The sequence below is a fragment of the Drosophila navojoa genome, chromosome 5 (genome assembly GCF_054131105.1).
Source record: "Drosophila navojoa isolate 15081-1374.11 chromosome 5, UAZ_NAV_1.0, whole genome shotgun sequence".
In the NCBI taxonomy this organism is placed as follows: Eukaryota; Metazoa; Arthropoda; class Insecta; order Diptera; family Drosophilidae; genus Drosophila; species Drosophila navojoa.
The window spans coordinates 23,758,951-23,785,675 of record NC_142893.1 but is presented as its reverse complement, the minus strand read 5'-3'; the positions used below and the strand labels follow the sequence as shown (position 1 = coordinate 23,785,675).

At 38.4% G+C, this 26,725-nt stretch overlaps 4 protein-coding genes across 5 annotated transcripts in view; 2 read left to right on the top strand and 2 right to left on the bottom strand.

Annotated features, from left to right (window-relative positions):
• LOC108653224 (uncharacterized) overlaps nt 1-10,022 on the bottom strand; it is a 64,016-nt gene extending 53,994 nt beyond the window's left edge. The window contains exon 1 of the mRNA XM_018103580.2: nt 9,638-10,022. The gene's annotated coding sequence lies outside the window, so the exon portion shown is untranslated. The remainder of the gene's footprint in view (nt 1-9,637) is intronic.
• A 5,373-nt stretch (nt 10,023-15,395) lies between these two features.
• LOC108653255 (uncharacterized) lies at nt 15,396-25,785 on the bottom strand. Of its 2 annotated transcripts, none has more exons than XM_030386316.2 (3): nt 25,578-25,785; nt 16,067-16,249; nt 15,396-15,991 (listed from the first exon to the last, which is right to left on the bottom strand). In XM_030386316.2, exons 1-3 carry the CDS (start codon nt 25,594-25,596, stop codon nt 15,501-15,503), a joined length of 693 nt encoding a protein of 230 aa, XP_030242176.1. In that variant the 5' UTR covers nt 25,597-25,785; the 3' UTR covers nt 15,396-15,500. The 2 variants fall into 2 exon arrangements, with proteins under 2 accessions (XP_030242176.1, XP_017959105.1); XM_018103616.3 differs by lacking the exon at nt 25,578-25,785 and adding an exon at nt 16,325-16,472.
• lectin-46Cb (C-type lectin 46Cb) lies at nt 19,908-21,135 on the top strand. Its single transcript, XM_018103089.3, has 2 exons — nt 19,908-20,087; nt 20,210-21,135. The coding sequence occupies exons 1-2, from the start codon at nt 19,929-19,931 to the stop codon at nt 21,035-21,037; spliced, it is 987 nt and encodes a 328-aa protein (XP_017958578.1). The 5' UTR covers nt 19,908-19,928; the 3' UTR covers nt 21,038-21,135.
• On the top strand, nt 22,087-23,368 carry lectin-46Ca (C-type lectin 46Ca). The gene is made up of 2 exons (XM_030386318.2): nt 22,087-22,318; nt 22,379-23,368. The coding sequence occupies exons 1-2, from the start codon at nt 22,133-22,135 to the stop codon at nt 23,228-23,230; spliced, it is 1,038 nt and encodes a 345-aa protein (XP_030242178.2). The 5' UTR covers nt 22,087-22,132; the 3' UTR covers nt 23,231-23,368.
• Nucleotides 25,786-26,725: the final 940 nt, after the last annotated feature.

Genomic DNA, 26,725 nt, shown 5'->3' with positions numbered 1-26,725 from the left:
TAACAAGTAGTAAGGCTCTGGTCGAGACTGCTCGACTAGGAGATACCCTGAACCCTCCAAGGTGATATTCTTATTATTCTGCACTTCTACATACATATTCATCCACCATCACGCGCCCGCGCTCTGTCAACTGCGCAGTAAGCAGCGACTGCGCTGCAGTGTGGGCAATAGTACGAGAATTTATTTGTTTAATAATTTATATTCTAGACATACAATCTTAATGAAACATTCAGTACGTAATAATAATGTTCAAATGTATGTACATTCCAAAGCACAAGACTCTAATATTTAAAATACGTTTTTTACAAATTGGGGGCGTGGTATCCAAAATCTGTAAATTACAAAATGTTTGTATTCATCATATGTATATGCACAGTAAATCTGAGGTCTCCAGGTCTAATAGTATACGTATGAGGCTGAAAAAACTAAATACATTTTTCGATTATTCTCGATAAAAAAGTTATCGGATAATTTATCGAAAAAATAAAGCAAACCCGTGCTGCGTATGATATACACGAGTATGCATGCCAATATTCAGGTCTCTAGCTTTTGTATCTTCTGAGATCGACGCACTCATACAGACGGACGGACGGACGGGCTATATCGACTCAGCTCGTCGTCCTGATCAAGAATATATATATGTCGGAGATATCGGACAAAATATTTTCTATTTTATAAACATCCATCACCGGACGCTTTCTGGGTCTCGACATGCTCGCTCGTTTAATTTCTGCTCGAAACTGCCACAGCTTCGTTTTACCATCTCACTGCTGTTCTATGTGAGGACACACACATACTCGCTCATATGTATTGCAATTGTTATGCTTGTCTCGCTCTAAGTTACTGTCGGGCCCAGGTCTTTTTACAGATTTAGAACTAAGTTTGGCTCATGTGTTACAGTTATGATTCCATAAGGATATAAGGATCGTCAAAATCGTGTAATAAGGCCTATTACACAAAATCCATTATAGTTTGAGCACTACTAAAAACTCAAAGTTTAGCTAAATCACGGAAAATTGATCTGACAGCTCTTAGGCCGTGAATTAGTATTCTGGTATCGACTATTCAACTATTCTTACTTATTTTAATTTAAGAATAAATGCTCGGATCTAATGATGTGATGGGTATGGCACTCAGGAGGACAAACTCATCACATTGATCAATTAACCGCCAATAAATTAATATATATCTCGAGCATTTCTACATAATTTATAATGCTCGATAAATGTGATTAAATTCATATTTTGTTATTCAGACTGCACAAAAACCTTGAAATGTTTATAACTTTCAACTATTCAAACAAATGCCATGAAACGGAATTAATTAAATGTAAAACCAAAGTTGGGCAACTGCTCATGCTGCACGCTTGAATGAAGTTGCCAAGCTAAGGCTGCTGAGAGCCGAAAGACCAAAAATGCCAGACGCAACAGAAATTTCTGGCATTTCGCATGACATTTCATCAAAGGTTGCCCTGCCAAAAGAATAAAAGAAAATAATATAAATAAGATAGTGAGAGAGAGAGAGAGAGAGAGAGAGAGAGAGAGAGAGAGACAGAGGGAGAAAGAGAGAGTGAAGAATGGCAGCCACAAAAACAGATCCTGACGATTGTTATGTCGATGGGCTTTTGGTCTGAGTTGTTGTCCTGGCATATGTACTACATAGTTTTTCGTTATGGCTTCTTACCGTCTCTACTTTTTTTGCCGTATTTATGATTGTCTGTCAATGACAGACACGACCAGAAAGACAAACAGACAGATAGACGGACAGAGTACACAAATAGAATCCAGCTAGTGTCTGTTGATTGGCACACTTCACCGGAGCGAGAATTATTATTGCTGCCATCAAGTGGGCCAGCGTTGTGCTTCAGCCATCGATTTGCCGTGTTTTATCCATATGAAAATATATAAGTGAATAGGTACTAAACTATCTATATGCACTGCCAATTAAAGCATAAACGTTTAAGCCGCTTTTTGCATGCTCTTAAGCCTTACAACTTTATGGATTTGCAACTTGTTGTTGCCTGAAGTTGAATTTGGCCGGCTGCTATTTCTGTTTTTTGCTGTGGCTGTTGGTGTTGGTGTTTATATTTTATAGCTATATTTTTAAGCTATAAATAATTATTTTTTGCCGGGCTCTGAAAATGACGGGCAGAACCGTACAACAAAACCTTGACAACTTTGCGAAAGTTTTATGATAAGTTTTTGCCTTTTTACTTTGCTTTGTCGTGCCAAGAAACCAAATAGACATTAGGCCAACAGTTGTGAGCGAGCCGTCAAGTGGGTGCTTAGAGTTGGGGAAGTACCCACAGTGGGTGTGAGTGGAGGGTCAACGCGCTGACAGAATGAGAGAGCAGGCGCTGCAGGAGCGGACAACAGAATAGTTAACTATCAGCCAGGGCCACAGTGGTTCGAGTACTTCCGAAAACTTTCTAATGATCCTAAATTGAGTATTTTACCTCAATTAATAGTATTCACAGTCGAGGAGTATAAATACTATCACTTTACAGGGATTATTAAAATTATAAGGTAACATTTTTGAATCATTCGATCTGAATTGATACATTTTTTTTATTAGTTACTAGTTCAGAGTAATTTGAAACCATTTTATTTGAAATGCCACGAAGTCAGTGAAATAATCAACGGATATTTCTGAACTGAAATATAGTAGACCGTTGCAGAGAGAGTCGGAAAACCAGTTGTTTGTATCCAGCTTGACTTAATTGAGGTATTTCAATTATATTAAATTTTACATAAATATATTTAGTATATTTATGCCTGCACGGTGCGCCTCTCGCAATAAATGTCAGGATTACCTGAATAAATACAATATGAATAAATTTTTAAGGACTCCGCCTATCAACAAGCACTCAAGCAATTTGCTTTTAATAAGCTCAACGCCCACAGTGCCGCGTGATGTGGCAGCTGACATGCCACAAAACAGATAGGCGCCACAGGGTGAGAGCTTGGCAGGAGGGAGTGGCAACCAGCCATGCAGCAAGAGCGCCCGCCATGCCACAAGAAATGTCTTCGGAAGTCGCGCCAATTTGAACCTGGGTTCTATGAGACAAAAATAAAAAATACAAATATATGTAAGCGGCAGCCAGCAGGCAGCTCGGGGTTTATGAACTTGTTCAACACGTGTAGTTGGCTAAGAGCTGAGAGCGAGAACTTTAAGTGCGACGGGTTAATTATGATAAAAAAAAAGGCATATCAAATTATATGCTCAGCCTCTGGCTGTCACTTTGAGTAGTCACTGTAGCTTAAACAGCGCCGTTTAGTAGCCCTTTTTTGCCAGCGGGTGCTTGCCTATAAAACGAAAAGTCAGAAATATTGCTAGTCTCCAAGCTGTTGAGATCTTTCAATCTAAATGGCTAAACTTAGAGTCAAGTCGTGTTAAATTTATCGTCACTGCATCTTGCTGGCTACCAGCGCACATAAACTAGGCCAAATTGTTCCCGCCAACTATAAAAGCGAAACATCCACAGGCACACAAACGCATATATACACACTAAAAGATCCCGAAACACACTAAAACTCACAGCCCTTAACTATGCCTAGTTATAAGCAAGCAACCATCAGTAGATTTCTGTGTATGTGTGAGTGTGGGTGTGTTAGTGCATGTGTATGTATATGTGTCTGTGTTTATGTTCTGGCTGTTAGTTTCGTCGTTTTTGGCTTTTCTGCATAATTTCTACTACATAACACATCAGCAACAGGAACAGCAAAAACACCAGCAACAGTAGCAGCAGCAGCGACATCAACTAAAAGCATCGTTGAACGTCTTCAAAAACTGTTGTTTAGCGTCAAAAAGTTACAACAATAAGCATTAACATTCATGCGTGCATCTAGGCGGAAATGTTTATACATTTAGTCTCAATGTGCCCCCACATGTCGTATACGCAATATGCCACTCTTAAACCAAATTTCAACTATGAATAGCTGTTTGTAATTTCCGTCTTGCTGTCCATCCGTCTGTCCGACTATCCGTCTGTCCGTATGAACGCAGTTCATTTCGGCGCTATTGAAGCTAGAGACTTGACTTGTATATCTCCGATTTATAATGTGTTAAAATTTTCCCGATCCGCCCACTAGGGGCGTGGAAAATCTGATAAAACTGTATCTCCTAGTGCTTTTAAGCTAGAACGTTGAAATTTAGCACGTGAGCTAATTTTATGATTCTATAAAGATTAATCAAAAATTGGACACTATTGGACACTATGACCTCCCAAGACCAAAAAGTTTTGATGGATATATGTCCGCTCACACGGGGCGTGGCAAACCGCAAAAGTTTATATCTCCTAAATTATAAGAGCTAGAAGCTTCAAATAGTTAAGCTACTAGTAACCTCCTCTATCGATTCTCCAAATAATATTGTTGCGCCTCTTTAGGGGCGTGGCATATCAAAAAAAAAACCCTGTTATTTTTTTTATTTTTGGAGCGTAAGCCAATTTGAGAAAAACTGAATTTTCTACAGTATTAGAACTTAACTTGGCTACTAAATTGCATATGGAGTGTGAATGAGTATTCCGCAATCGGTAACGCCCGACTGCAACGTTCTTACTTGTTTTAGGATACATTTCTAGTTTCATAAGCACTTCGGTCTGCAGACTAAAACGAACGGTTAGTTAGGAATGTTACCTTAGGATTATTAAACGTACGAGCAATTTAGGGAACTTGAAAATAAATGTATCAAATTTATATGCAATAAATAAGTTAATTAATGTAATTAAACAATTTGAGCAGCACTACAATTAATTCAAAACATTTGTTTAAATATCATATATTGCTTTTATAAACAAAAAATATTAAATAATGAACTTACGAAAATAAAAAATAAAAATAATATTGAAATATGTATATATTTTTATTTAATTTTTATAAAATTTTTGATAATTTTTATATAAAACGAGAGATATTTTACTTATATATGGGTTTATAAATTACTACCAACTTAGATGCGCATTTGTCTTTTCGAACTATGCAAATCAGCGAAAGAAATTCCCCTCGCAATTGTCAATTTGAGCGCAACTCTGTCTTAATTATGTCAATCTCATAGCATAATGCTGTTGCGGTTTTATTTATAGAGTTGAGCAGAGCTGCAGACCTCTGCCCTGATGCCACATCCAAAGCAGAACCGCCACAATCAGTAACCACAAGAAGAAGAAAGACAACACCTGGCACACGCACACATGCGCAAAGACACACACACATCGGAACCTTTTGGTACAAAATTACAGCAATGTCTTTTTACATTATCTGGGCTATTGATTGATGGTTTTGGCTACCTTATCTCCCTCGCAAGAGCCGCATACAAATATAAATGAAAATGCGAAATGAACAGCATCTGCGTAGGTAGACAAAGTCATTTGCCAAATAAAATCAACAAAAATCATTTGCTTAAGCTGCTCCTTCACGTCACGGCCTATAAGGACTGTTTTCTTATCAAAGATACATCAACATGACAAGACACAAAAAAAACTCGCGCACTCTTAGCTCAGCTCAGCAGACATATATATACATATATATACAGTAGAATCCGGTTATAGCGACACTCAAGGGACCGACGATTTTACGTCGCTATACCCGGCGGACGCTTTAACTCTCATATTTTCTTTCATATAAGTTTGTATAGGGCCCAACCGGTTGGACGCTTTAAGCGGAGTCGTTATAACCGGATTTTACTGTATCATTATTATATATATTATATGTATATATTATATATATACTTATAAATATAGATTATTTGTTGAAAATTTCCACAATATTCGATTTGAAAGATATATTTTAATGAACTATTTCTGTTTTTAATAAAAATAAAACAACAAACATTATTTCCTTTAAAATTTTAAATATATATTTATATATATTAAATTTTTATATATATATTAAAGAACACATAAAACTTCTAAGAAAATACAGATCAAATACAAAATTTGAACCTTTGGCCACCTATCTTCTCCCAACTGAGAAAAGTCAAATGCTGATCTTAATTAAACCCCTAAGTATGAATAAATAAATTCATAAATATTTCATTTTTTAATTAAAAGAAAATGTTTTACCGTCAAACTAATACAAATTTATATTTCTTATTAAAACAAATATTTATTACAATTATATTTGCGACTATTTATTTGAAGTCTCTTTCAATAATATTAATAATGAATAATAATGAAACTTGTAAAGGGCTCACAGCCAAAGCAAGCCCTCGCAACCAAAGCAATCCATCAAAATTTAAATGAAATGAAAACAATGCTTTTCCATTTGATTGCGAACCTAGCAGGATAACTGGATAAGCCCCAACAAATGGAGTTAAGCCAAAGCAGTGTCCAATGTGGCGACAGCCGAAGACGTGGCCCAAGCCCAAGCCAAACGCTAAAACAAATACACAAATAGAACCGAAACCTAACAACAATTTATTATTTGCCCATTTCTCAGCTAAAAGCGTTCACGTTTCCCTTCACGTTCTCGAATCCCCATTTGCAGTTGCTTAAGTTAGTCAGAGAGCCCGCCGGCAAGTGAGAATATGCAAGTTTGCTTTTACAAACTTAAATAAATAATGAAATTGGCGTTCAAAGTGGGCCAAGACGTTGCTGCTGCTGTCTTCGGGTGCTACTGCTTCTGATGCTATTGTTGTGGTCGATAGCTACATACATATGCAGATGAAATAGGTTGGCTTACATTGTGGCCAGCCAAGCAAATCCATCTAGATCTGATTCCCTGCTCACGTCCTTCCCAAGACTGACTTGTGCGTTCATCAGTCATTTGTCTGGCGCTTGGGGTTGTAGAAGAGTCGGTCGTTACCGGCCCAAAAGGTGAACTCAGAACTCAGAACTTGCCCAATCTACAAATCGGAAATTTCTCAATCATATTTAAGTGACGTTTAAAGGATGACAGCAATGGGCATGGCGAAGAGTTGGGTGCGTGCAGTGTTTTCATAGCTCTTATATATTTTGAGATCGACGCGTTCAAACATACGGACAGACAAACGGACAGGGCTAAATCGACTCAGCTCGTTGTCCTGATCAGGGTATAAAAAGAGCCCAAGTTGAACAGAAAGTTATAAATAAGTATTTTTGGAATATATATAATTAATTCTTTGAGAGTGCGCTATTCCTGGCCCAAAAGCAGAGCTCTAAAGAAGTTAAATATTTCTGGGTCACTTATTTCCAACTATTGTCTCATCAGCAATCAAATTTTTAGTATTAAATTCTCAAGTTACAAAACGAACTTCTTAGCGTCCCTAACAACTCTCAAATTTTTTGTACCCTATCGGCTACAAGATAAGAAAGCGATAGTTGCACAAAATAAGAGCCTGATATACATATTGACATGTTTCGTTTGTATCGTGCTCAGATTTTGCCGTGTCTGGCTAAATGTTTGTGACACGCGCTCAACTCTCATAGGAACTGCAGCAAAACAGACGCCCAAAACTAAGGCCGCTTAGGCTCCGTTGGCCCTGGTCGACCTTTTTATGGCGTGAACTTAATAAAATATGAAAAACCTTGCCGTAGAAACGCCGAAACGCAGAAGTCGCTCGGTGAGGGGTGAATGGAAGAAAAAAAATAAAGAAATCATATAGCTACGCCAGGCACTTGGCAAGTTTATGGAAGAGCTTAGCAAACAAAATTATATTCAATTTCCTTTAATGGCTACCATAAAATAGCAGTCAGCAAAAGTAAAGCCAGAAAAATCCGTCCAAAAAAAAGAAGAGCATTGAAGGCGTTGCGGCGCAAACTTGCGAGAAATTCCAGATATGCCCAAACCACTTTTCCTTCTTCTACTTTTTATTTTATTTATTTATTTTTTTTTTTTTTTACGTAGGTAAGCAAATTGTTTGAAGTATTGTTAGTACTTCACATTGGCTTAAGCTTATGTTTACGGCGATGCAGCCGGCCTTGGGCCATAAGCTCAATTAGCCAGTCTAATAAAATGACGACTCAGGCTCAGCTAGAGGTGTTGAAGTGTGTGGGAAACTTGTCGAACGCATTTGCATATCAACAAAAACAGCTCAACTATTTCAAAACGGCATTTCCGCCAAATTAATATACCATTTTCCAGCCACATCCAATATTTGTGTTTGTGTGCGTGTATGTGCGAGCGTGAGTGCGTGGGTTTGCACACCAATTGTATCAGATTATTATTAATTAAGCACCATTGATCAAGCGAACTGTCGGGATTGGTGGGCTGCTTAGTGTGTAAGTCAAATTAGTGAACATTTGCATTTGCAATTTGCCATTTGAACTAGTTCACTCTTTGCTTATAAAGCCTCGCCAGCTGCGAGTTGTATTAAATGAACAGTCTTTAGCCAGAGCTGTCAATAGGCATTTACATTTGGCTATAAATCTGTTTGTTTGGTAAGCTTAATATGCACCAAAGATAATTATTTGCTAGTTGCATTTACAATTTGTTAGCGAAATTTTATTTGTACATAGGGTTAACCATTCCATCGGCATAATTTAGATTTATGAAATAATTAACAGCATTTTATGGTATTTTATATGAGGTAAGTTTATAAATGAAACAAAATTTGATTTGATCTAATAACTGATTGAAAATGAATAGACGTGATAATCAAACTTTATACTTGGAATATTTTTGTTATTTTTTTTTTTTTTATTATTTTAATATAATCCTTTACTTTGATAGAAATGAAAAAGTATTATTTATTATTTCTAGGATTTGTTGTTTATAACGAGTTCTCTTTGACTTAAGATATGTGTATGTTAAAAAAAAAAAAAAAAAAAAAAAAACAGACAATAATAGAATTGATAAAAGCTCTTAAGTTTTCTGTTTTCCGAAAAAAGGTTAGTAACTCAACTACTGGATAACCTGAAACTCGGTTTTCACATTAGTGATTGGCCATTGTTGGACGGACGAGTATTTCCTGTTGCCGTTCATCAGCGAACATACGAAACCTTTTATTACATTAAATATTGAAATTGATTGGAAAACAAGTTTTAAAACCATTAAAATTTATACACATATACATCCTGTATGAAAACCACTTTATACACATTAATAATTAATTCGCATGAAATGAATTCACATGTTTATGAAATGACATTATTTTCGCGTAAGCCTCTAAGCAAAGCCGATATATCCAATGGAGACATGGTCTATCGAGTTAATCAGCACTTCGACAGGCAATAAATTATGCGTCTAGAGTTGCCACTTACACACAAACACATGTGGAGGTATTGTAGGGTTTCTCTCGCACACTTTAAGGGAAACAGTTAATACATCAAATGCGAACGTCTTGACAGCGACAACGTTTATTTTTTGTGGTCGTTTATTGGCCTTGCAGGAGGGCTGACAACTCGGAGTATGGTTGCCATTGACAAGCCGTTTGACATGAAATGAATTGTGAAATTAAACAGGCAGCACAAAATGACAAAGGCTATTGAAGCGCTGTCACTGCCGCACGGACAAAAGGATGCGAGGCGAGTGCTGCGGCAACAAATTGCTAAATGACTTTGACGTGAGTAGAGCAAAGGGCTTAGGATTTACTGAAGCCAATAAGCGTTTCACTAAAAAGTCAACAAATAATCCATTGGACCTAACACTTGAAATCGTTAAAAAAAAAAACAAAAATATTCAATGCATTTCGTGTTAGACTTTTCGAGCCTCAGTGCACTTACCAGCCATTCATTGGAGCTAGATATTTCAAATTGCAGAATAGGAAGAGTAGCCTGTCAATTAGCTGATTGCACACAAAAACAATTCACACAACTAATCACACACGCGGCGCTTTAATCAAACCAGATCCAGATCCAAAGCCACACACATAAGCACACACAGTTGCACACTGACACATATATACGAAATCAAGAATTGCCCACTAGCAAAACTTTTTTGTGCTCCTCCTTCGCTATCAATTTTTTGCAATCGTATTTACAGTTAGTTCATTCGCTCGCACTGTCTGCTTGCACTAGTAATTCAAAATACCGTTAACTAGTTAACACAGCGACGCTCGCTCGGTGATGACAGTGCCACGCGTTTCCGTCAGGCGCGTCTGTGTAGCCAGCCGACGTCGTACTGAAGTGATTTGGCGTGCAGCAGGCGCTTAAAAGTGCCAACAGCCGAATGCGTTCCAGATTACGTTCCACATGTGCCCAGGCGCAGGCGCCATGCGCCGTGTGGATATCATTTAAAAAACGTTTGATTTTCCCTCTTTTTTTGATGTTGCGAATTTTTGGAATGGAGCCGTGCTTAAAGCAAACTTTGTTGCCAAATTACATTCGATTTTTGGCGTTTCTTCGAAATACGAATACGGCCATTCAATTATCCACAGATGTGACAGGGGCTGAGTGGGACGCCATAGCGCGCTGCGTATGTCTTAAGCTGAAAGCTGTTGTCATTGGCTCTTCCCTATCGACTCGAACGAGTTGTTCTTTTGTTCGTTTGCAGTAGAGGGATTTGGCTGCGAACAAATAAAGTAAACAAAGTGCTATTAGCTGCAGGTTGCAGCTGTGCCTGCCACACATGCACATATTTATATGTATATCTGTGTGTGTGTAAAAGGAGTTATAGGTGGAAGAGTTTTGCACAATACGACTTCAAAGCAGGTGGCTTCCAACCAACAAAATAATTTTGACTGAATAGTATTCAGGTATTACCAATCATATTTATACTCATTCGTTAATATTGGTTCTTTGCAATGTTGCTCTTGCTCTGAGTTCGTTAAGACACAAACCATTTCGTCATTATTGAATCTACAGTCTTCAATTCATTCATGAAACTTGATATCAACAATTTTTACATCTGCTTTCTTCAAAGCTCACTCCTCTTTAATAAAATCTTCCCGGACTAATACATATTTAAAGCGTCTTCCCGGTATATCGACGGTCCCTTGTGGGTCGTTATGACCGGATTTTACTGTATATTCAACTCTATACATGTAATCTATTTGGAAGAAAATATATATATTTTAGTTTCTCTTTTTATATATTCCGGACAAATCACTCAATTTGCATAACATTCTCTCATATTGTCAGATTCAGAAAAACTTTAAGAATTATAAATTGCTTAAAATAAGTTTAGTATTTTCTACATTTTTATTAGTTTGAATTCGCTTTCTTCCATAAAGTCTATCAAAAAGCAAAGTGTTTTGGTGCCACACCTTGCTTGCTACACCACCCCCGCCCCCCTCAACCCCTACCTTGCATCCCCCTCAACTCAGGCTGGCTTGCTGGTTGGCTGGCCCTTTGGCAATTCTAGAAGCTGCATAAAATGCGTTCGCAGCTGGAGCTTGAGCTGCCTAAATGCAATTTCAATGAGCACTATTCCCCCTACCCAATCGCTATATAAATATATATATAGGTATATGTATATTGGCAACCGTGCGGCAGTAATAGCCAACGGAAGTAATTGAATTTTGTGCAAACGAGTTGAAGGACGATTTGCCGGCACAATCGCAGCATTCAATTTATTTTGCAACATTGTTGTTGCTATTTCCACGGTTATTCTTGTTGTTGTTGGCTTAATGATTTTAGTGGCTAAGCAGCAAAGCGTAGCTGCTTTAAATGGGGGTTTTGATGTTAGTGCCTGAGGTCCTTGGGCGGCGACTTATAAAACGCTCGTCAGCCATAAATCGCCAGCTGCCCAATCGTCACGCTCAGTCAAGGAGCTGCCCAAGCGCCGCTAATTGCATGACAACAGTGCTCGACAGAAACACATACAGAGAGAACGAGAGAGAATGAGAGGAAGTGACAAAGAGAGATATATATAGAGCGTGAGTGTGCGTGGAAGATACAGGTAATCCTATACAGGCTATCGATGACACTATCCATATCCACACACAATGTCTGCTCGGCGGAGCTATGTCGCTTTGTGTACTTCCTCAAGCAGGCGGCCAGCCACAGCGATTTTCGTCCATAGTCCTGCCAACGATTTGGTTTATTAATGGGTCCAGGCATACAGCGAACTCATAAATCAAAGCCTATAAAATCAAGAACAGCTATAGCCGTGGTTGGCGGTAATTGGTCGATAATTTTGTCTAGCAGTCGCTTTATCCGCCCTGACAATAAATGGCCAGTTGAATATAGCCGAATCGATTACAAAATACCTGAGGAAAGAGCTTAGCGGCAAGCGGTCAAAAACACTATTTAAACAAGTGAAAAAGCTCTAGTCGAGACTGCTCCACGGACAGAAGGATATACGGACAGGGCCAAATCGACTCCGCTCGTCGCCCTGATCAAGAATATATATACTTTATATACTTTATATATGTTTGCCACGCCTCCCTCGGCTTGTTACATATATTTTAACAAAACCATTATACCCTGATTTCCCATTTTGGATGGGTTCTGGTTATACTAATTTAGTTGAGTTAAACAAATGACTATTGATCAGATTACTTGTTTTTTGCTTCACTCATCTAAAAACAAAATGCAATAATTGTAAAGACCATGCCCAGACCATGCGGCAGCTATAGCGGCAACAATTACATAGGTTTCCGACTAGAGTGACACGTATGGGACAAATTGGCGTTGAATCAAGCAGACGAACCTCCTACTTCAGTCCTGATGTCTGGATGTCCCGATGCACTGTTTTATTGCGTCCTTCGACATGCACCGATGCCTCGAATCGTATCTCTCCACGGGTTTTAAACTCGTGCTATCCTTTCCTACTCTCGCACTCACACCGGATTCATCTTTTTTAACTTTTTTATTGTAAGCAAGGCGCGTCAACGTCCATTGAGATCCTGTCTAATGGTAGCCGCGTGACAAACCCTTCACAAATGTTAGGCAAATCCCCGCAGCAACGGGCCCAATCAGAGCTCGTTTTATAGTTTAGATCATATTCATGATACCACGAAAATAAACGCACTCCAATTACACACACAGTCGCATATGACGCAGTAATTGACATTAAAATTTTCAGATTAGCGTACCGCCCTTGGTTAAGCTTTGAAATTAACTTAAAATGTGGCATAAAATCAGATGTTCTCATAAACAGGACCTCCAAATTGTCTCACTGCCTTTGAAAAGTTCGTGACTTAAAGAGAATATATAGTAATAGGTACACAAAATATAATATGAAATAACTTTTGTTATACAACTAATGTATTTTACTTGATGTAAATTGTGGTGAAAATATTTAAGATAATAAAGGTACATCAGAAATATCAAGTAGCTGAGCTTTTTAATTCTAACTTGGTGTCATATATTGTTTTTAATAAATTTCTTTCCGATTTGACCTTGACTTGCTTAATACTTATTGGAGCTATAATGCTCTTAAACTTAAATACTTAATTTGTATTTATTAATTATTATTATATAATAATTTTTGTGTAGAAAAAGTTAACTATTTTAGCTTTTATAAACTGAAGTAAATTTAAATAAAGAATGACATCTCACAGTCACATTAAAAACGATTCGGCTACCAACACTTAAAAATTAAATCTATTTCTGGAACACCACTCCCGCCCAGCCCTGCGGTAGGGACGTTACTTCGCCTTTCCTTCGCTTCCCGTCCGTTCCCTTATATTAGCCAACTTCCGCGGAGGGCTCTCAAATCGCGGCTAACATGACCCTAACGGTACCTGCACGCCATTTTGTATGCGGTCGCACGAGCTTTGAGCATGTTTAAACATGATTAATTCGTGTTGATAAACAGTTATTTTAATTAATCGCCAGGTGTCGCTCGTTGCTGGGCCATTTTTTGCGTGATTTTGCTGCCATATTTTGAATAAATTCATTGTGGCTTTTGATTTTTTGTTCAGCACAGCTTAACATCGTTTAAATTTAAATCAACTTTTCATTTGACGCGTATTTTATAAGTATATGTATTTTGTAGAATAACTAATTGCAATCACTTTTGGTGGAACTGCATAGATTTCGAATGTCGAAACCCATTTATCAAACAAAGAAACGCTGGACCAAGAACCTGCTACGACTACCCATACACGCAAGTAAACACACACAAACGTAGGTAATCAAAAGCCAAGCGAACTTTATCTGAAATTGAAAATCGCCTTTTACATAAATTTTGTCAGCACTTTTCCAATATGCGAATTTCTATGTATGCATGTATAATGTTATACACATACATGTATGTGTATGTGTGAAGGTATGTATGTTCTGACCAATTCGACTGTAACTGAGCAAAAGTCAGTTGCAGTCAACAGCGCAAAAATCTGACCATAATTAAAACCTGGGTAACAACTTAGAGCACGGAAATGTTAACATGCTGCAACTGCTGCAAAAAAAATAAAATTAAAAAAATAAAATAAAATAAAAAGAGTCAAGAAAAATACCTGAAACTAAATAAAAGCAGTTTTGTTGCTGCTGTTGTTGTTGTTTCAGCAGCTGCTTTTGTATAGGTTACAGTTTATCTGCCATTTGTTTGAAAGTTTTGTAAATCAGAACTTTTAGGCATTCGCTCTGCAAAACTGAAATTCTAACTCTACTGACCTTTATGCTTACTGAATTTAATTTCATCGAAAACTAATATCATACAGAAACCACAGTCAAAATAAAAGCTTGACTATTCAATTCACATGTCCATTAAAATTCGAATTTACCTTCTGCTAAATTTAGCCAAAAATCAACTTGCATGGTTTAAGCAAGCGCCACCTATGGCTCAAAAGGCAACGATATTCAAATTCGGACCAGTTAAGAATTTTAAAGAAATGATTATCTATAGCTCATATTTTAATTTATACAATTGGTCGAATTTAAAATATGCGCCATTTATAGGTTGAATTCGCGAATCATTTAAAATTTCAGCCAGAAATTCCTTGTCGTCTCAGCGCCATCTATAGGTCATAACTGCAATCTATTCTAGTGGAGACACAAACCTTTGTTCTATGCAGCACGTTTTACAGCACTTGTAAAACTAAACATGCATTTCCAGATATTAAATTGTATAAACAATAAGTAACGATTGTTTTCAAATCACCCAACATATAAACATTGTCGATATTTTCAGCTACATGATAAAAACACATTTTTGTAATTTATTGTGCAAAACGTTAAAAGTACTTAATTATACATTTCTACATAAAACAAAATAGATACTTAACAAAGCATAGCTCTTTTCTTTTATCATATATAATCATATACATTCATATGTATGTATATAAAAACATTCTTATTAATAATATCAATTGCCTCAAAGTAACAGATTTATAATTGTATATAAAAGAAGGTGAGAATTCAATAAAAACGGTTTCTTTGTTGTTTTTGTTATGTGCATATCAAAAGCTGCGCTGCAAGAAGTATGTAAAACTAAAGAGTTCAATACAAATACATATATATGAAAAATCCAAAAATACATATAGTATATATATATATATATATATATATATATATATATATATATATATATATATCTGAATAAATCTTTAGCAATCACATTACTGGCACTTGTTACGTTGAAGCAAATTTCCATTCATTTTTCATTTTGATTCTGTTAAAGCATTTTCTTGGTTTACACACAGACGAAATTGTTTACGTTATTTTCTTTTGTTCGTTTTTAGAAGGGGGGATGGGGCAACTTCTACTTGGGGCCCAGATGCAGCTTGCCCAGCAGCTGGGAGGCCTGCTGTCCGGCGCTCTCTTGTGCCTGGCTCGTCGCCTCCTGGATGTTCTTCTCGAGCCCTTCGCGCTTCTGGTCCACGTACTGGTTGGCCTCGTTCAGCTTCTGGTCGACAGCCTGACTGGTCTGCTTCAAGGCGCCATCGATGGCGTTCTCGGCCTGCTTCAGCTTCTGATCGGCCACAGACTCAGCGGCCTTGACGCTCTTGTTGATCGCCTCGTTGGCCGCCTTCTTGGTCTGGTCGACAGCATTGGCAGCAGCGTTTTTAGAGGCCTCCGCCACATTGGCGGCCACCTGCTTGGAGTTCTGGACAGCGGCACTGGCCTGATTGACGGTGTTGTCCACAGCCTGTTTGGTTTGATTGACGGCGCCGGCAGCGCGATTGACGCCCTGGTCAATCACTTGGCCAGCCTTCTGTGCCTCGGCAGCGGCCAAAGCGGCAGCATCCTTGGCTACGAAATCATAGATTTATAGAATATTTCCTCTCTCTCTCTCTTTCTTTTTCTTCCTCTGATCTATCTAATTACCTGTGCTGGTTGCCAGCTGCTCGGCCTCATTCTTGGTCTGCTGCACTGATTGTCCGACCTTCTTGGCCTGCTCCTCAGCCAGTTTCTGTGCCTCGGCTGCCTTTTCGTTTGCCAGCTTCTCGGCCTCATCCTTCTTCTTGCTGAACAAATTGGCAGTCTTATCGCCAAAGCTCTTCAGGGAGGCTGTCGGAAAAGAAATAAAGTAAATTTCTATTTTACAAACTTCCAATTTAACACAAGCTCTCTCTCTTTTCGCACATTTGGGCTGCTGGCGGCTGGGATACATTTTGGTTAAGCTTTTGAAAGACAACTAAAGGCTATGCCAATTGCCGATCATAATTTATAGACTGAAATGTGCGGCAATCAGTCGAGCTTTGGGCCGAGCTTATCGATGAAAATTGTGAATTGTGAAAACTTTTCGTAGACGATGCCAATTGCCAAAGCGTAAAGAAAAATACCTGGACACGGCCTGGAATTTCAGCGAGCATGAACTAATCAGATCGTAATTACATGCCATGCCTGATTCTCACCCTGATTAGAGCCAGTTGACACTCAGCCCGCTGCTGCGCAATTCGCGGCGCTTAATTCGGAGGCGGCAGCAACAAATTTGAAACGCATCAAATACAACGTGTACGAAAACAAAGCACGTAAGATGATTAATACTTGGGTGCACGACTACTGAATGCTCTGTGCATGCATATACCAAAATTTTAATTGAAAAGTTTTCATGTCTTATATACATATATGGATTGGTAAGGAATGGCTGGAGCTACGGGTAGATGAAAATAAAATGGAACTTTGCGTGGCAGATATCAATTGAATGCCAATTCTTATATCGCTAGTATACCGTTATACCGTATTGTTAACGGATTTCTCTGAAGTTGCAAATTTTAGATTAGATTTTAGATTCCGAATGCATCAGACTAAATCACTGCGTAACTGCGTAGGACTTGTATTATAAATATGTAGATGCTATCATACCACATTTCATAAGTTAGCTCGATGAGGTCACGCAGTTGAACCGACTAAAAAATAAGACTATGTTAATCGAATGCTGACTAATAGTAATATGTGTACGAATTATGTATACTTGGAGAACGTGTCTTCACAGTTTGTTAATAACAATTTGTATTCATACACAAGAGAAAAAATACAATTTTAATTATAATTGAATAGGAATTGTGCGCGTCGGAAGCAGTGTCCCAGCCCAGAGAGACTGTTCAGCTGCTGCATTCCCATAAAGTGACGTGTGCGTTCACTCAAATAGAAACAGTGTGCCATTAAAAGCTACCGCAACGGCAATCCGCTCGAATCGCCAATTTTCGAGCTATGTATGTATGTATGACTGTATGTAGAACTATTCTAAAATGGCATGCCGAGTGTATCTGTATGTGTGAGTGTGTGTGGGCATATACAGTAAACAATGTGCAAATATTTAAATCATTTACAGTATGTGATGTCATAATGACGTTTCATGGTATTTTATTCCAATAGTTTTCAGCTCTTTGTTCACGCTTTCTTACGGCGCGGCTGGGAAAGCAAAGTGTTTACATACCAAAACTGAATGGCCTTTCGAGTTTAACAATAGGCATGCCTTTATAAAAAATATATTTAGTAGTAAAACCGCTTTTTTAAACTTATTCTTGATTTTTAGATATTTTTGGCAAACAAAAATGTTAATTAGCATTTTTATTAGACCACGCGCCGAGGAGTGCAAGCAAAAGTGGAAAAATTATGGAATTCTTTTGGAACGCAAAATGTGAATAGAATAGAATAGAAGAAGCAAAAAACTGCGAATGGTCAGACAGACAGAATTGCTTGCACTTGTCAGAGCATAACAAAAGCTGTTTGCTATTAAACTTGGGACTTTCGGCAGAGGCTTCGGAGCTTAGATACAAAAGGAAATTAGGACCAAAATTTAATATATTTAATAATATTACAACTATAGATATTAGATATATTAATAGCCTTTATATAAATAGATTAAAATACAGAGGATACAGAGGTATATGAAATTAACGCCAAATTTGATGTTCTAACAGATGCGCAGAAAACTGAACATAATTTTAGATGTATTGTAAATAAAAATAAAGAAAATTTGATTGTTCTTTAATTTTTCAATATACGCTGTTTATTATTATTAAAGGGATTATAAAAATGGAAATGAGAATAAGATACAAAATTGTTATTATGGAGAAACTTGTAGCAAACGAGTTTGCTGTTGGGTAAACATCAAAAAGCTAATCTATATGTGCATTTGAAACCAACCCCGATTTCACTAACATTCTGCTTGCAATTGACTAAGAAGAGAATTTTCAAATTCATGTGACGAATAGCGAGCACTAGGACTTTCCGGCTAGGAAACACTTGCCATTAAATACCAAGCCATATGCTTATTTATCAAAATGAATCAAGTGCTCTCAAAGCATTTGCGTAATAGTACGACGCAGATTCTCAGCTATGCTGCGGTCAATAGTAAGAGTAAAGGAAAAAAAAGAAACACAAAAAAAACCGGCTAGAATGTCATAACATGGCCATAAAGTAACACAATAAGCCACAGTCGAAAACCTCAGATGTTTTGTGTTTTTCTTCTTGCCTCTACTCTCATCGCCGCAGATAATGCGCAAAAGAGCTAAGCACAAAAATATAATACATGAAAAAAACAATACCAAAAAAAATTATATAAATAAATAAAACCTGTACTCAAGACCAACAGAACTCAAGCGCAACAAACACAAACAGGCTACAGACACATCTAAAGCTACACCAGCAAACCAGACACAGATACAGATACATTTGTATCTCTCCCTCATATGTATGCGTATCTTGTCGCTCTATGAGTAAGTGCCATCCCAGTTGAGAAACTTACGTTCCACACCAGGTTTTCACAGACCTCACACACACATTGGCAACTCAACACACATAGCTGTGAATCGATGAACCGAACTTTAGATGCTGCTGATGTTGTTGCTGCTGCGGCGGCTGTTGGGGCTCCTCAGTTGTTGATGATGTCATAGAAATCGTAATCGCTCGCCACACGCCCGCCCGGGTGAATAATGAATAATTCGCTCGCCCCGCAATTTGTGTAGCTTCAAGTTAACTCATTGTCGAAGGTCAATACCAGACTAAAAAGCACAACAATTTGTCAGCTTGACGACGGAGCTGGTACTTCGTGCCCTGGCAAAGGACACGGCCGCAAACAACGAAATATCGAACAACAAATACAGAAAACCCAATACTGAATACTATGCACCCAATAAATGATTCATGACTCTGACCCAAGGCACCAGTTTTCGTTATATATGATACACCTAGATCAAAGCTTATGTAGTGGAATCTGATTGGACGGTAATTAATATGCAGTTTTATTTATAGATTTATTTTTTTTATTTTGTATTTATTTATTTTATTTTATTTTTGTTTTATTTGTTTAGTTCCATTTTTTGTTACTTGTATATGCAAATAAATATAACAACGAACTGTATATTCGTCTATTTTCAGCACTTTGTAAAGATCTAAAGATTTGTATGAGCGTAACTATCAATGGCACTCTGGCAATGAAGATTTCAATTAAACGCCTAACCCCTGGGATGACCCACAGACACAGTAAGCGAGAGATTCCATTAGCAAAACCAACTTCGATGACAGCACGCCGTCTGGAGTGAAGTGTATGTAGCATTCTTCCGGAATGTCCGACCGAGTGAACTCAACTAATTGAATTAGTCGATCATTGGGCATGGCAGCTGGAACGATCGATAAGGGCATTGGCGCGATCATATAACTGAGAGGCATAGCAAACGGATTGGCAATTGCACGCTAGGGGAGGATATAAGTACAGGAGCGAGCAGCGCCAGAGCACACAATGGTGCATTGGTCAGGCGAGATGAAGCACATCATAGTTGTGATCATTGCCGTGCTGAGTGCCCTGCACAGGGATGTACTCTGCTCAACAAAAACCGGCTGTCCTCGGCGCTATCTGAGACGCATCAACGGCAAGTGTTACTACTTTTCAGTTAAAAAGGTAAGCAATTCCTTGGACGAATTAAGCAATCGATTATTTCTTATCTCTCTCTCTCTCTCTCTCTCTCTCTCTCTCTCTCTCTCTCTCTCTCTCTTTCTCCCTGTCTGTCTGTCTGTTTGCAGCTGAACTGGTTTGGTGCTCTAAACAATTGTCTACGCAAGGGCCTCACACTGGCCGACCTGAGCAATCCACGAGATTTCTACGGTGCTATCGAATTTCTGAGCTCCAAAGGCAACACGGAGGACTTTTGGTTTGGTGCCAACGATCTGCAAACCGAGGGCCGTTTTCAATATATCAGCAACGGTCGCTTAGTACGTTACTTCAGCAATTACAGTCTCGTGGGGCAGTCGGCGCACGGGAAGTGCGATGATTGTCTGGAGGTGCGCATACGCAACAACATGACCGTTGTGGCCGACGACAATTGTCTAGAGAGACAATATTTCATCTGCTCTGAAAGGTACTGCGACTTCGCTGAAAGCACTAAGAAGCGCCATCACAGTCACGAGCATTTACATCACTTCCATCACGATATTGGCGAGCCCAGCGACGAGGCTGAGGCAGGCGTTGACGTGGATGGACAGCAACCTGACTTACAAGAGTTGTTAACGGATAAGCCGGAAGGCTCGGAGGAGGGAGTTGATCCACCAGTGGGAGGTCCGACGAGCGGACCGGAATCAAACGAGAACCCAAGTAACGCGACAACTGTAACCGTAGATAATAATGTAGCGACTACAGTGCAAAAGGGACCTGAAAAGCCAACCGTGGATCCGAACAAGTCCCCTGAAGTCGGTACTGAGGTGTCGAGCGAGCCACCTGAGGGCACAAAAATGACTACAGACGAGCCACCTACAACTGTGAAGCCCACTGAAGTCGCTTCTACGGACAAGACATCTGGAACTACAACTGTGGGGCCGAGCGACCCGAACAACGAGCCAAACGCCACGAAATAATGGATGTTTCACAAATGGAAACAAATTTTATGCATACTAATTAATAAACCAAATAAATACAAGAAGAAAATGCTATTGAGGGCACTCGGTCAAAGATATTACATCGATAATATTATCAACTGGACATAATTAATACTGCTAACTAAGGGTGCATTTCGAAAAAGCACACATAAATTGATTCAAGCTTTCAATTGCTTTAGCTAGACGTTCTCTGCGATTTCTGTTTCACAGCCTACGACGAGCTGAGTCGATTTAGCCCTGTCTGTCTGTCCGTCCGTCCGTATGTATGTATGAACGCGTCGATCTCAGAAGATATAAGAGCTAGAGATTTGAAATTTGTCCCTTGGTCCGTGTATATCACGAAACAAAATCAATTTTTTGATTATTCTCGATAAAAAAATTATCGTGTGATTTATCGAAAAACTAAAGGAAACTCGTACTGCATATGGTATACACGAGTATTTCAGCTCTCTAGCTTTTGTATCTGCTGAGATCGACGCACTCATACAGACAGACGGACGGACGGACAGACAGTCGACTCAGCTCGTCGTCCTGGTCAAGAATATATATACTTTGGGGGGCCTGCGATGATTCCTTCCGTTACATACTTTTACACAAAACCATTATACCCTGATTTTCCATTTTCAATGGATTCAGGGTATACAAAGTGAATTATATTTCGAGTAAATTTTATTTATAGTTAAAGTAAATATTATAAATATTGAATATGTCTTTAAGCCACCAAGCTGCATCAGTGGCAGCATTTCACTGAAATACGCAACGACGAGATGAAGTGCAAAATTCGCTTCAAGACTCTGAAAACATCGGGAAACCCTCAAACATGCATAAGCATATAAAGAGCCACCCTGAAGAGAGGTAAGTAAATATTGTCATAACTGTAATAGTAATTGACTTGCCGCAACGAATTGAAATTAATTAATTAGTTGCACGCTGGACACAATTGAAAAAGTACGAATTATGCGATTTAGATAGCATAGTTGGCATAGATAATGTAGTTGTCACGCCCTCAATGTGGTTATATATAGAAGGAACAAGCTAAATTGGAACAGTCTGTGGACAACGGCGCCTGCAGCCATGAGGTTACTGCAAATTGTGATATTGGCCCTAATCATAGTTTACCCAGATGATGTCCTCTCCGGAAAAGGCTCAAAGACGAAACAGAAGAAGTCGAAGGCGAACAACAAGAGTGACTTAGGTCCTTGTGGAAAGCGTTATTTGCGTCAAATTAATGGCAAATGCTATTACTTTGCCGGCAAAAAGGTTTATATTCGTCGCAGCCTCATTGACTATACAGACATTATATGGTAGAATCCCTTGTAGATGAACTGGTACGGCGCACAGAACAATTGCCTACGCAAGAGCCTCAATTTAGCTGATATTGCCAATAAGGACGACTTCGATGCGGTTATGAAGTTTCTGCGCTCGCGCGGCAACATGGAGGACTATTGGTTCGGCGGCAATGATCTGCAGACGGAGGGTCGTTATACATATATTAGCACTGGTCGTCCTGTACGATATTTCGGTGGTGCGGCGGCTATCGAGCAGACACATAGGGCCAACTTCGATGACTGTTTGGAGGTTAGGCTTAGATATAATGGCACCACGGTCACCGACGACAATTGCGAAGAGGAGCAGTATTTTATATGTCAGGCGACTGAACTAAAGTGTGCTCAGCCTACGGAGGATTCAGTTGGCAGTCAGCATCATAGCCATGAGCATTTGCATCATTTCCACCACGATCCGACCAAGAACGAAGATACTGGGAATGCGACCCGTACAGAAAGTCTGGAAAGCGACTCACGGCCGATTGATAATTCGAATTCGGCGCAAGCGGAGTCGAAAGAGAATACCACTACAACTGAAAATGGCGGAACGGAAAGTACACTCGTGACGGCAGAATCAGAGATAACAGAATCAGAAGAATATGGCTCAACACCGGCAGGAACAGGTGGAGAGACTGGTAAGCCGACAGAAGCTCCCACGTCAACACCGGCAGGAACAGGTGGAGAGACTGGTAAGCCGACAGAAGCTCCCACGTCAACACCGGCAGGAACAGGTGGAGAGACTGGTAAGCCGACAGAAGCTCCCACGTCAGCCCCGGCAGGAACAGATGGACCAACAGGAGGAGGTGCTAATACGCCGACAGTCGCTTCCGACTCAACAACGGCATAGAAACCATCGCAGAGTTAAATGGCTCGCCACCGGACGAGCGCCTCAAATATCCCCAAATCCCAATGAGTTTGTATAAATGCAATATTCAATGCAGCAAATAAAACGCCAGAGATTTCATTTGGCCTCTATATAATTAAATCCATTTTAGAATGTAAATTTACTACAGATTGAGAGGTAGCGGGAAGGGAGTGGTGGTGTGTGGCTATCGTGATGGATTGGGGAAGTGGTTGTGCTAATGGTGGGATCTTGAATGGTGGTATTCAGAAACACAGAAACATTCTGTATAGAGAGCTTATGTGACTACATGCTATTTATAGAAAACAAGACGACTTCGTAAATAAACATGGAGTTTTTCAATACAAGACAAGTAAGAACGTTGCAGTCGGGCGTTACCGACTGTGGAATACTCATTCACACCCCATCAGCAATTTAGTAGCCAAGTTTTGCTAACGGTAACCTAAATTCAAAATTTGAATTCTTACGCTAAAAAATTGTGAAAATTACAGGGTATTCATTCGATATGCCACGCCCCTAAAGAGGCGTAACAATTAGTTTAGGGACATCGATAAAGGAGATTACTAGTAACCTAACCTCTTAACCTCCTAAGCTGTAGGAGATATAAACTGTTGCGGTTGGCCACGCTCCCTTTGGGCGGAGTTAAATCCATCATAACTCGTTTGACATGGGAGGTCAACCTGCGTATATATACCAAATTTCAGGTCTCTAGCATCAATAGTGCCTAAAATATAGAAGAATTTGAAAAATCACTATTTCTTCAGGTCCGATTTGCCACGCCCCTAATAGGCGTAGATATATAACTTTTCCACCCATCTTTAAAGAATAGAAACATTAGCGCACGTGCAAAATTTCACCATTCTAGATTTACAACTTTGGGAGATACAGTTTTATCAGATTTACCACGCCCCCAATGGCGGAGATATATCCACCATAGCTGGTGATCTTGTGTGGTCGACGCGGATCTATATACCAAATTTCAGCTTTCTGGCTCTTCAACTAACATGATTTCTGGCATAGCGGAAAAGGCATTTTCCGATTTGCCACGCCCCTAGGAGGCGGATCCGGAAAAATTTAACACTTTATAGATCGGAGATATACACGAGTATATGTTCCAAATTTCAAGTCTCTAGCTTCACTTTCGTGAATGAGTATAATTATTTAATTTATAAAAAGAACGATTCTTTGATTTGAACATGTAGTTTCCACAGTAAAACAATCTTTCGCCGAATCTTCAAAACAACATTAATATTTTTGAATATTTTTAGTTTTACTTTCAACCTTTAATCATCGTATTTTCAATGTTCTGAGTGTACAAATTATAATGATGCAATATTATATTAACATATTGGATTTTACTTACACTTTGAAGCATCTGTTTGCATTAAGTGGAAACAGAGAATATTAATCAAAAGTATAGTTAAACATAGCCTAAAAAAATGACTAGGGAATATTTTTAAAATTCATTTTTCTTTCCTTCTCTCTCAAACTGAAGCCAAATTCAGGGAAACGAGAAAATTGCTACTGAACAAATTTTAAGTTATCGGAAGTAGAATAACTTATTTTAATTCCCAATGAGTTTGTATATATATTATACCTTTCTCAAAATTTGTTCGCAGAAATATAAATAATTTCAAAGAGCAACACGTAGTATGTTAAAAAATGCTACAATATATACATATTAAAGATTTATAGATACAAACATTATATACACGACATTATATGTATATACATATGCACATACGCTGCTATACTTATATATATATATATATATATATATATATATATATATATATATATATATATATGTATATAAAATATAAATGGCATTACTTTGGTGTGGGTTGCGCCAGCCAGAAAAACAATTTATGTTTCATAGACGTGTATACACACACACATATATATATATATGTATATATATAAATATATATATAATACTGCGCCATAATTGACTGACGCTGGCGTATCGTCATTATCATCATCATCGTGATCATCAAGCTGTATAAGTAATCGTAGGAGACAATTAATTCTATCTACGCGCTACTACTTCTATTTTGTTGCCTGGAACGATGATGTAATTCAATTGTAATCCTGCAATGCGGTCATAGGTTGTACGAGTCCTAACAGCAAGGTCTCACAATACATTAACTCATTAGTTGACGTTATTTTCTTTCATATCACATAGCACATACCACAGTCTGTATATTTAATTGAACGTATCGCTTTTTTTGACTATTTAAAACTTTCACAAATAGCTTATACCAAATTTTGTCTTCATTATACTATTTTTTTGTATTACATTATTCTTTATTTCCTGTTTTCTTTTCATTACCTGTAAACGAGCTGAACATGTTGAAAAATTTGTATAGTTTTGATTTAAACTGTTATTTGAATTTATCTTTGGGATGATTTTACAGTCGATTAATTTTTGTACGATGCGCGTTTGTAAACGTTCCGAATGCGTCGACGGCAAAAATACGAATAAGTTCCAAGCCAAAGTATCTTATTGGAATTATTTTCGCTAACACTTTTTCTTGTTTGCTGCGTTGTTTTTAGCTAATAGTTCTGCTTCTGCTTGTGGAATGTATTTACTGCATGTGGACTCTAGCATTGAGTACCATCGCTGCCAGATAGGCATATGATGTTGCGGTTAGGCTAATGTTAGTGCTGCCAGATGTTAGTTGACAGTGTCAACAAGTGCTATGAACGTTTGATGTCTATGAATATGATTTACCTAACTTACGAAGTAATTTGAATTTTAATATAAAATGTGATTCACAACAGTGCTCTAGAATCTCAAATTTATTAAAACTTAATTGTCTCGAATGTTTCAGCGTTGCCAGACTAATAAATTAACATGGAAAAACTTAAAATTGGAAAATCATCATCCAAAAAATAATATATAAAACAAATAATTAGACTCTAGTCGAGACTGCTCGACTAGGAGAAACCCTGAACCCTCCAATCTGATTTCTAATCACTCTGCACTTTTTAGGCACACATGCATACACACGCACTTATTAAAACGCGCTCTGCTAACTGCGCAGTAAGCAGCGGCTGCGCTTGGGCTGCGCTGCAGTGTGGGAGAATTTATTTGTTGAAGAATTTAATTTCTAGACCTACAATCTTAATGAAACTTTCAGAACGTAAACATAATGTTAAAACATATGTACATTCCAAAGCAAACGTCTCTAGTACTTGAAATACGCCTTTAACAAAATTGAGAGTGATGATGTGAATTTAGGGGTGGGGGGTAAATTATAACAAAAATCAAAATTATATACAATATGATTAAGCTCTTGAGCTTCGACATATACATACATTTAAACAATATGATTACGTTCTGAAAGTTTCATTACGATCGTACATCTAGAATTCAAATTATTCAACAAATAAATTCTTAAAATACTGCCAAGACTGCAGCGCAACCCAAGCGCAATCGCTTGTATACATATGTGCCCGTGTATGTGATGTTTGTTT